The sequence below is a fragment of the Papio anubis genome, chromosome 20 (genome assembly GCF_008728515.1).
Source record: "Papio anubis isolate 15944 chromosome 20, Panubis1.0, whole genome shotgun sequence".
Lineage (NCBI taxonomy): Eukaryota > Metazoa > Chordata > Mammalia > Primates > Cercopithecidae > Papio > Papio anubis.
The window spans coordinates 13,889,253-13,899,991 of record NC_044995.1 but is presented as its reverse complement, the minus strand read 5'-3'; the positions used below and the strand labels follow the sequence as shown (position 1 = coordinate 13,899,991).

Below are 10,739 nucleotides of genomic sequence, written 5' to 3'. Positions count from 1 at the left end.
TTTTTTTTTTTTTTTTTTTTTTTCTTGAGACAGCGTCTCGCTCTGTCACCCAGGCTGGAGTGCAGTGACACCATCATGGTTCACTGCAACCTCGGACTCCAGGGCTAAAGCGATCCTCCCACCTCAGCACCCCCAAGTAGCTGGGACTACAGGCACACACCCCCACGCCCAGCTAATTTTTAGTGTATTTTTTGTAGAGACGAGGTTGCCCAGGATGGTCTTGAATTCCCGTACTTAAGGGATCCACCCACCTCAGCCTTCCAAAGTGCTGGGATTACAGGCGTGAGCCATCGTGCCCAGCCGAGTGGTAGAGATTTTAAGAGCTGGGATGAATGGAAGATTGTTGGTCATTCGCGTTTTTAATCGGCTTTATCCAGAGAAGAAGGCAGCTTTCTTCTGTCTTCATGACAGGAGGTACTTTTACAACTGAGAGCTGAGTCATCTACCAAAGTTAAGCTCTCACGTTCCTTGGGGAGATAGGAGTAGTATCTCCTTTTATGTTCACATTTCAAAGAGATAGTTCCCTGGGTCCTGGTCACTCACACCTGTAATCTCAGCATTTTGAGAGGCCAAGGCAGGAAGATCGCTTGACCCCAGGAGTTCAAGACCAGCCTGGGCAACATAGTGAGAGCCCATTTCCTGGGCTATAAATTGGCAAGAGACTTTTTATTTTATTTTTTGAGATGGAGTCTCATTTCGTCACCCAGGCTGGAAGTGCAATGGTGCAATCTCGGCTCGCTGCAACCTCCGCCTCCCAGGTTCAAGCAATTCCCCTGCCTCAGCCTCCTGAGTAGCTGGGATTACAGGCACTTGCCACCACATCTGGCTAATTTTTGTATTTTTAGTAGAGATGGGGTTTCACCATATTGGTCCGGCTGGTCTTGAACTCTTGACCTCGTGATCCACCCACCTTGGCCTCCCAAAGTGCTGGAATTATAAGCATGAGCCACCGTGCCTGGCCAAGACTTTTAAAGAGATTTATATCCATCTCAAATGGACAAAGAAATAACCTACAATGACAGGTTTTCTAAGAAAAGGGAGGTAAGGGGCCTCTGTGGTTAGATCATCTGAATTCTGAGGGCCTAGAGGCAGGAGGAAGCCTGTCTAAAGTTTAGTCAAGCTAAGGGAAACGTCATGGCAGTGTTGGTACACTCTATAAAGCTGACCGGCCCGCATTGGAAGTTGAGCTCTACTGCTTAATAGCTGGGTGACCTAGGGCAACTTTCTCAACCTCTCTAGCCCTGATTTACCCATCTTGTAAAATGCAGATGATTAACACTTACTTCACAGGATGGTTTTGTAGATTAAATATATTCATCCAAGTACAGCACTTAAAACAAGTACCTGGCACATAATAAACGTATTATTTGCTGTGGGTTAATTACTTCACCATTCTGAGCTTCAGTTTCCCCAATCATCCCATCTGAAACTATGTGGAAAAGGCAATGAGATGATGGCTGCAAACTGATAGCGTAGACTGGGCATCTAGTAAGGCTGTCTTTAATCACTAACACAGCCGGGCACGGGACCTCACATCTGTAATCCCAGCACCTGGGAGGCAGAGGCAGAGGGATCATCTGAGCCCAGGAGTTCGAGACCACCCTGGGTAACATGGTGAGACATCAATCTCTACAATACAAATAAAAGTTAAATTAAAATTTAAAAATCACTGCCATGCATGGTGACTCACACCTGTAATCCCAGCACTTTGGGAAGTCGAGGTGGGTGGATCACCTGAGGTCAGGAGTTTGAGACCAGCCTGACCACATGGAGAAACCTCATCTCTACTAAAAATACAAAATTAGCCAGGCGTGGTGGCGCATGCCTGTAATCCCAGCTACTCGGGAGGCTGAGGCAGGAGAATGGCTTGAACCTGGGAGGCGGAGGTTGTGGTGAGCTGAGATCGTGCCATGGCACTCCAGCCTAGGCATCAAGAGCGAAACTCCATTTCAAAAAAAAAAAAAAACACTAATAATCCCAACACTACATTTACCATCACTGACGTTTCCCTCTATACATGTATTACAATGTATGTGTTTCAGAATAAGAGCTCATACTCTTATTGATGTTCTATTTTGTTGCTATACTCATTATTTGCTATTGTTTTGTTACCTCACACTACTCCCTATTATTAATAGTAATATTAGCTATCAGTAGTAATATTGGCAATATACTGGTTTTTTTTGGTTTTTTTTTGTTTTTTTGTTTTTGAGACGGAGTCTCGCTCTGTCGCCCAGGCTGGAGTGCAGTGGCCGGATCTCAGCTCACTGCAAGCTCCGCCTCCCGGGTTCACGCCATTCTCCTGCCTCAGCCTCCCGAGTAGCTGGGACTACAGGTGCCCGCACCTCGCCCGGCTAGTTTTTTGTATTTTTTAGTAGAGACGGGGTTTCACCGTGTTAGCCAGGATGGTCTTGATCTTGTGACCTCGTGATCCGCCCGTCTCGGCCTCCCAAAGTGCTGGGATTACAGGCTTGAGCCACCGCGCCCGGCCTGCAATATACTGTTATGATCTCACTATTCCCCACATCTGATCCTCCTCCCATCAAGCAGTTGCAAAGCCTGCCAGGAACTCTCTCATTCTCAAGCCAGGCTTTTCCCCTCCAGTGCCTCTAGGGCCAGGCCTTCACCTGATGGGAAGGAGATGGAGGTGGGGCTCAATCTCCAAGTCCCCAGCACCAAGCAAAGACCAACAGCAGCACCCTCGGGCCCTACAGACAAATGAGATACAGTAGGTGAGCCCAGTTAATTACTTTTTTCTCTCTTTTTTTTTTTTTTTTTTTTTGAGACGGAGTTTCACTCTTTTTGCCCAGGCTGGAGTGCAGTGGCGTAATCTCAGCTCACCACAACCTCTGCCTCCTGGGTTCAAGTGATTCTCCTGCCTCAGCCTCCCGAGTAGCTGGGATTACAGGCATGTGCCACCATGCCCAGCTAAGTTTGTATTTTTAGTAGAGATGGGGTTTCTCCATGTTGGTCAGGCTGGTCTCGAACTCCGGACCTCAGGTGATCCGGCTGCCTCGGCCTCCCAAAGTGCTGGGATTACAGGCATGAACCACTGCGCCCAGCCTTAATGACTCTTAGTAAACCAGATGAAGCCGGGTGCAGTGGCTCCTGCCTGTAATCCCAACACTTTGGAAGGCCAAGGCAGGAGGACGGGGCATCATATCAAGACTTCATCTCTACAAAAAATAAAATTAGCCAAGTGTGATGGGCTGAGCCTGTAGTCCCACCTACTTGGGAGCCTGAGGCAGGAGTTGGAAGTTGCAGTGAGGTATGATTGGGCCACTGAAGTCCAATTTGGGTGACAGAGACCCCATCTCTAAAAAAATGCAGACAGCTGGCTGGATGGCAAGATGGGTGGAGCCTAGGGAGGGCACACAAACTCATTAGACAAAGCCGTCTGTTCCCCAGCATTGCTAAAAGCCCCATTCACCCCTCCATGCCGCCTAATGGTTTCGCCCAGTTTCCCCTTCACCAGTGGGAACACCCAAATGCGGGCTAGACCCCAGGAGATGAAAGTTCAACCGCAACTTCCCCCGGGGCTGTGGCTCTAAGTCCGATCTCTCTCCTGTTAAAGGCTTTATGATGCCCACCCTAGCTCAGCTAGAGCGGTCATTGTGAGAAACAAGGTGGAAGCGACTCCTTTAAAGCACTATACAAAGTCCTTAAATCTTTATTGAGGCATCTGTGTGCCAGAAACTGATCACACACAGGCATAAGGCACGGTCCCTGCCCTCGAGGAGCTCACAGTCTAGTAAGGAAGACAGATGGGGAACCGATTCCCCAAAGATGCGGGGAGTACAGGAGGCAGTGCTTCGAGTGGGGAGCCATCGTCCCACCCACCCCACACTCCAAAGTCCAGGCTGGCTAGGAGAAAGTAAGTAGGAAGCTTAGCATCCTCTCTCTCACCTTCCCTGTGACAGCAGACTTCTCTCACTCTGTCCTAACATCACAAGAGGACAAGCGGAGAGACAAGGATGAGAAGAATATAGGTACTGTCCTCAAAAAGCTAGAACACCCCTGGCAGGATATATACAACAGTATTTTATTTCCCGAAGCCGCAAACCAGTGCAGCAGAAGCTGGGGATACTGGGGAATGTTGGAAAAACAGGGCCTGGGCCAGCCCAGTCCAGTGGTGGGAACAGGAAGTGATGGGAAGAGGGAGTACCTAGGGCCAGAGAAGTATGTGAGAGGGAAATTTCCAGGTGGAGAAGCTCACAGCAGGACACCAGCAGCCACGGCCAACAGAAGGGCTGCCAATCCAGCCGTGGGAGCCACACCGCCTCTATTATGGGGCTGCTGGGGCCCCCCTTTTGCAGGATACTGCCCCGAATTGCTGCGGTCCTGGTGGCCAGCGGCGCCTCCAGTCAACCTGGGCTCCTCATCCTGGGAGGCCTCGTGTTCTGCTCCCTGTCTCGAAGTCTGACTGGTTGGGGCTGGCATGGGTTTGGTGGTGGATGTGGGTCTCACTGGGGCCGAGGTAGAGGTGGTGACAGACGTGGTTGAGGCCACAGTCGTGGGCTCTGGAAGGGGCAGCCGGACAAGGGGTGGGATTCGAGGGGAGAAGTAGGTCTTGTTGCGGAGGTCAGAGTTACAGCGGGACCCCTGGCAACAGGAGCCACTGAGCGTGAACCCTGGGCCTGTTACTCCATCCCGAGTGCAGAATTCATCCTGGACACAGCCCCGGACGGGCAAGGACACAGTCACATTAGCTACAGGAAGGAGACACAGATAGGTCAGTGGCTGGAGGGAAAGAGGTTGACACAGCCAGAATGAAACTTAGAGGCATCAGACAAGAACAGAGAACCCCACTGGGCGTGGTGGCTCACGCCTGTAGTCCCAGCACTTTGGGAAGCAGAGGCAGGGGGATCACTGGGCAACAGAGTGAGACTCTGTCTTGAAAAAAAAAAAAAGAGAACCCCTCAAAATGAGACAGAAGGTCTCTGCATCCATTAATCCCAAAATCTAAACTCAGGTGCTACTATGAGAAACAGACAGACTCACTGTCTTTGGCACATGGTGGACTAACATTTTCCATTGCGCTTTGAATGGAAATGTGTGTAGGCTGAAATAAAAATAGTGCTTACAACAAAGGTTTAGACTGAGATACAAGACCTCTCACAAGACCACAGGGCAGAACAAACTTCCTTTACAACCCTCCGGCCATTATCCCCCTAGCCTTCACCCCAGCTTTTACTTCCCCAACAGAATTTAGTCTTAGAGTCAGAGCTACATTCTCCCCACCAGGCTCAGTGGTTCACGCCTCTAATCCCAGCACTCTGGGAGACCTAGGCAGGGGGATCGCTTAGCCCAGGAGTTCAATACCAGCCTGGGCAACATGGACAGACTCCACTGTTACCAAAAATAAAAGTAACCAGTCGTGGCGGTGTACCCTTGTAGTCCCAGCTACTTGGGAGGCTGAGGCAGGAGGACTGCTTGAGCCCAAGAGGTAGAGGCTGCAGTGAGCTATGACTGCGCCACTGCAATGAGCTATGATTGCGCCACTGCACTCCAGTCTAGGCGATAGAGCAAGACCCTGTCTTTAAAAAAAATTAGTAATAATAAAATTAAAAAGAACTACATCTTTTTAAGCATAGCTGGCAAGGGAATGGGGTTTGAAGAACTTCATTTTCCATGGTTACATCTCTCAATACTCTGGGACAGGCGGGGACTCCTTGAGTTTTAAGGGCTAAGAAACTAGAGATTCTCCGCAGTGCCTGGGCAGAAGCTTGGAGGCTTAAATACCTCTTAAGTACCTGGCAGCCCTCTATGGAAATGTATTTCCCTCCAAAACACTCTTGGACAAACCATCACTGTCCCCACACTATTAATACGTTGGGGGAAGGGACTGCATTTTCCATGATCCCCTACGATACAAGCATTTAGGCCCCACGGTTCCCAGAATGCATCGCAGGTGAAGGAAACGCTTTGGGTAAAGGGCTCCCTACTGCCCAGGGTGATTCAGAAGTGCTACCACAACTCCTGTAGGTCCCGTGCTCCAGGGCTCCCTCACCTGCCGTCAAGGTGACGTTGCCGTCGAAGCAGCCATTGTAGACATGATCGCTGGCGTTGTAGCAGCTGACGACCGGCGGCGATGTACCCTGGCACGCCTCGCGGCTCAGGCCCACACAGCTGTAGCACTCCACGCCGTTGGGCGGGTATGCACTCTCATTACCTGAGAGGGGGGCCCAGAGGAAGAAAAGGCGTCGAAAGGGTTCGGGAACCGCAGCGCGTCTTCTAGCCCCGCCCCTAAGGCGTGACACCCCCCCACGCACTGTCAATAACCCCGCCTACCAATAGCCCCGCCCCAGCGCGCAACCTCCTGGTGCCTACAGCCAGAAAGTCCCGCCTGCTGCCTCTTGGCCCCGCCCTAGAGTATAACCCCCGCACCCAGCCCAGGCCCAGTACTCCCGGCTCCGCCTCCATCTTGGCAGGCCCGAATGTAGCTCCGCCCCCACAGCTACGGCCCCGCCCCCACGGACCTGCCGGGTCGAGCGCCCGCGAGGTGAGGTTGAGCTTGGCGTTGCAGCGGTCCTGAGCGCATTGCTGCAGCTGGATGAACGCCAGAAGCCCGTGAAGATCCAGGCCGCGGTCATTCTTGCCGGGGAGTCCCGAACCGCAACCCCGCACTGCCATCGAGAATTGTCCGTGGACTGGGCAAAGGGACAGGGGCGGGATTAGCTGTGGGCGTGGTCTCAGATGGAGCGTAGCCCAGAGTTGGGTAAGGTCTGGGAGGGGCGGGGCCTCAAATAGGCCAACACCAGAGGACTGACAGGCCGGAATTGGCAGATTGGCGCCCCCAAAGAGCCGCTCAGAGCGGAAAGAACGACCGAAGGAGGCAGGAGCGGGGTCATGGAACGGGGGCTGAACCTCAAAGAGGTGAGTCGGAGGAGACATCCCGGTTGACAGGGATGGGGAGGTCTCAGTGGTGGAGCAGAAAAGGTGCATAGGATGTGACCTCGTTCCAAACCTGAGCTCTCCCAGTCCGCCCCACCCAGTTCTCAATTCTCTGCTCCTCGCCCTTGTAATCGTTAATAGAGAAGCCCTGGCCTGGGAAGAGGGGCGAAGCTGTGTCGCAGGGTCCTGGATAGGCTGAAAGGGAGGGGTGGGGCCGCGTTAAAGGGGCGTGGCCAATCCAGAAACGACTATAAGGAGGCTGGGCTGGGCCGGAGGATCCTCCATTGGTGTGCGTGGCCCGGGGGTCCCCACTCACTGGTCTCCACCGCCCCGACTGCCTCGGTGCAGACGTCCACGCCCGGCGCGCACTTCACCGTCTTCATCTTGTGTGGGGAGCATCCGTCATCAGCTTTTTGCACGCAGCTGTAGCACTCCAGGGCCTGCGCTCCTGGGGGAGCGGAGCCGAGTAGACCTGAGCCCTCCTTGCTAAATCGCCCTCCCCCAAGAGAGAAATAGTCCTTCCCATGGCCCTCTGTCCCGGGATGAGACAGTCCTATTGCACACACTTTTCCAGGGCAGGAGTAGGGAAAAGCTTTCCACAAATCTGGAAGCACGGGAATCACTGGACCCTTTTCCTTCACACCCACTATGCCAACCGTGGGCATGTCCTTCCCACAGCCCCGTATGCCCACTGTAGGCGATCCCCGCCATGGAGCCCCTCATCCCGGGGTAGGAGAGATACCTCCTCATAGTTTTCTGCTCAGAAGGAGAGAACTTCTCCCACAGTAGACTGTGCTAGACTATGCTCAGTGAGGGATCCCTTCCCACAGCCCCCTTCTGCTCAAATGAGAGAACTCTGCCCACAGCTTCTCTGCCCAGGACAGGGGACTTTTTGTTTGTTTGAGACGGAGTCTCGCTATGTCACCAGGCTGGAGTGCAGTGGCACAATCTCGGCTCACTGCAACCTCCGCCTCCCGGATTCAAGCGATTCTCCTGCCTCAGCCTCCCCAGTAGCCAGGACTACAGGCGCGCGCCACCACGCCCAGCTAATTTTTGTATTTTTAGTACAGACGGGGTTTCAACATGTTGACCAGGCTGGTCTCGATCGCTTGACCTCATGATCCGCCCGCCTCGGCCTCCCAAAGTGCTGGGATTACAGGCATGAGCCACTGCGCCCGGCCTAGGAGCAGGGTACTTCTTTCCACAGCTTCAGGATGGGAAATTTTGCCCACAGTTCCCCCTGTCCGTGTGGGGAACCCTTCCTACTGCCCACGGTGGAGGACGCTTCCCACTGCCTCCTCTGCTCAGGATGGGGAACTTTGCCTACAGTGCCCTCTGCTTATGTGGGGATCCTTCCCACAGCCTTCTCTGTAGGGGGCCAGAGGAGCCTCTTCCCTAGGAGCCCCCATTCTACCCCTTCCACCTCTCCGGGCAGCAGACCCACCTCTGCAAAGCAGCAGCAGCAGCAGCAGCCAGCCTGCGTTCCAGATCACGGCCTGGGCACCTGCTTTCCTGGCGGGGTCCATGGCTCCGTCCTGCTCCCTTGGCGTCCCCCCTGGGTGTGCCGCCTCCCAGCCCGGGCCCTCTTACCTGAGCCCAAGATGAGTAACCTCGCCCCAGGCAACCCCAGCCTTGCCCAACCGGGCCAACTCAGCGTCGGCTGTGGGGCGGGGCCCCGCCCCTAGGCGCGTCATCCACAGGGAGAGCGGTCCCTGCCCTGTGAAGTTGCCAAGGAGGGAAAGGGTGGGAGCTGAGGTTCCCTGACAGCTCGCGGGAGAAAGTCTGTGTGTGTTTGGAGTGGGGGAGTAGTGGGGCTTAAAGAGAGGCTGGGGCTACTGACATTCAGTGTTTATGAACTGTTAAATGAGCATCTACAGTGTGCTCGGCTTTGGCCTGGGTAATGCTGGAGATGAAGACAGAACCAGTGCCTGTCCTGGCAGAGCTCACCCTCTGATGGGGGAGACAGATACTAATCAAATAATCGTACAAATTGTTGTTTACCACAGAGACTAAGACACTGAAGGAAAAAGTGTAGTGATACAAGGAGATGTGGAGTCTAGGAGTGGGGCCTGGTCGGTGAGGGCTTCCTTGAGATTATCTGAGATGCAACCTCAAAGGCATGCAGGATTTAGCCAGCTAGAGCAGGGGCACAGTCCCTTACAAGCAGAGGGACCAGCACGTGGGAACACCTGGAGGTGGGAGGTAGGATGGACCATTCAAACACAGAAAGGAGAGCAGTGCTCCTGAGCTCAGAAGGCCATAGGAGAAGGGCAGGAACTGAGATGAAAGAGTCAGGCAGAGGCCAAAACCCTCAGGGCATTAGAGGCCCTGACAAGAGATGTGGATTAATTATGAAAATAGTAGAGAATCTTTAAGAGGGTCTAAATGAGCTGGAGGACGTGATAGATTTGCTTCTTAATATGATCAACGTGAGAAATAGTGCAGCTAGCCATCAAGAAGTAAATGGAGGCCGGGTGCAGTGGCTCATGCCTGTAATCACAGCACTTGGGGAGGCCGAGGCGGGTGGATCACTTGAGATCAGGAGTTTGAGACCAGCCTGGGCAACATGGCAAAACCCCATCTCTATAAAGAAAAAAAAAAAAAATTAGCCAGGTGCAGTGGCATGTACCTGCTGTCCCAGCTACTCGGGAGGGTGAGGCAGGAGAATCACTTGAGCCTAGGAGGTGGAGGTTGCAGTGAGCTGAGACCGTGCCACCGCACTCCAACCTGGGCAACAGAGTGAGACTCTGTCTCAAAAAAAAAAATTTTTAAAAAGTAAGTGGATCTGAGAGTAGGAGATTTGATTTTAAAAAAGGAAAAAGAAAAAGAAGTGAATGGCAAAAGAGAGTGGTTGATTTGGCCAATGGAATATTACACAGCAATGGAAAAGATCCAACACCTGATATATGCAGCAACATCTCTCAAAAACTTTGTGTTGGGGCCAGGCACAGTGGCTCACACCTGTAAACCCAGCACTTTGAGAGACCAAAGTGGGAGGATCACTTGAACCCAGGGGTTTGAGACCAGCCTGGGCAACATAGTGAGACCCCATCTCATTTGATTTTTAAAAAAGAAAAAACTTGGTGTTGAGTTTAGAAAGCCTTAAACAAAACAAAACAGACTGTGTAACTCAATTTATATGAAGTTCCAGAACAGACAAAACTAACCAGTGGTGCCAGAAATCAGAACACAAGTTACTTTTGGGAGGGCATCACCCCAGAAGGAGCAACAGGGAGGAGCTCCCACGATCTTCCTCTAGGTGACAGCCGCATGTGTGTACAGATACGTAGAGAATCACTGACTCAGGCCTGTCACTGGATGTATGTTAGTCTTCAATGAAAACAAGGTACGAATGTCACTGTGACCTCCGTATAAAAAAGGAAAATGACTCTAGAAGCGGTGAGAGAGAAGGCCAGGAAACCAACAAGCTGCCGGGTAGTTTCTCAGGGAAGAAAGAGCAAAACAGCCCCTCACAGCTGGGAGTTGGCCTGGCACAAACAGTGAGGCCATGGAGTTCAACTACACATAATTTCACAGAGCACCAACCTGGACAAGGCCACACTGCAACAGTAAAGGATCAGAAAAAAATCAATAGCCTGGGAAACACAGGGAAACCTCATCTCTACTAAAAATACAAAAAATTAGCTGGGCGTGGGGGCGTGCGCCTATAATCCCAGCTACTTGAGAGGCTGAGCTGGGAGAATCACCTGAGCCTGGGAGGTTGAGGCTGCAGTGAGCTGAGATTACGCCACTGCACTCCAGCCTGGGCAACCAGAATGAGACCCTGTCTCAAAAAAAAACAAAAAACAAAGAAAAAAAAATCAAGACCAATCCATAACCATGTC

General features: G+C 52.3%; 1 protein-coding gene across 2 annotated transcripts; it reads right to left on the bottom strand.

Annotated features, from left to right (window-relative positions):
• Positions 1 to 3,647: 3,647 nt before the first annotated feature.
• On the bottom strand, positions 3,648 to 8,561 carry LYPD3 (LY6/PLAUR domain containing 3). Of its 2 annotated transcripts, XM_003919172.5 has the most exons (5): positions 8,339 to 8,561; positions 7,211 to 7,342; positions 6,480 to 6,650; positions 6,011 to 6,172; positions 3,648 to 4,709 (listed from the first exon to the last, which is right to left on the bottom strand). In XM_003919172.5, exons 1-5 carry the CDS (start codon positions 8,418 to 8,420, stop codon positions 4,213 to 4,215), a joined length of 1,044 nt encoding a protein of 347 aa, XP_003919221.2. In that variant the 5' UTR covers positions 8,421 to 8,561; the 3' UTR covers positions 3,648 to 4,212. The 2 variants fall into 2 exon arrangements, with proteins under 2 accessions (XP_003919221.2, XP_009197853.2); XM_009199589.4 differs by lacking the exon at positions 8,339 to 8,561 and having other exon boundaries at positions 7,211 to 7,584.
• Positions 8,562 to 10,739: the final 2,178 nt, after the last annotated feature.

Bases quoted from the DNA above. Each gene is read 5' to 3' on its own strand.
- LYPD3 (XM_009199589.4), bottom strand. From the start codon at position 7,559: ATGCCCACGGTTGGCATAGTGGGTGTGAAGGAAAAGGGTCCAGTGATT. The intron at 6,651-7,210 runs GTGAGTGGGGAC...CCCTTTGCCCAG, and splicing joins AGTCGGGGCGGTGGAGACCA to TCCACGGACAATTCTCGATG. The intron at 4,710-6,010 runs GTGAGGGAGCCC...TCCTTCCTGTAG, and splicing joins CAACGTCACCTTGACGGCAG to CTAATGTGACTGTGTCCTTG.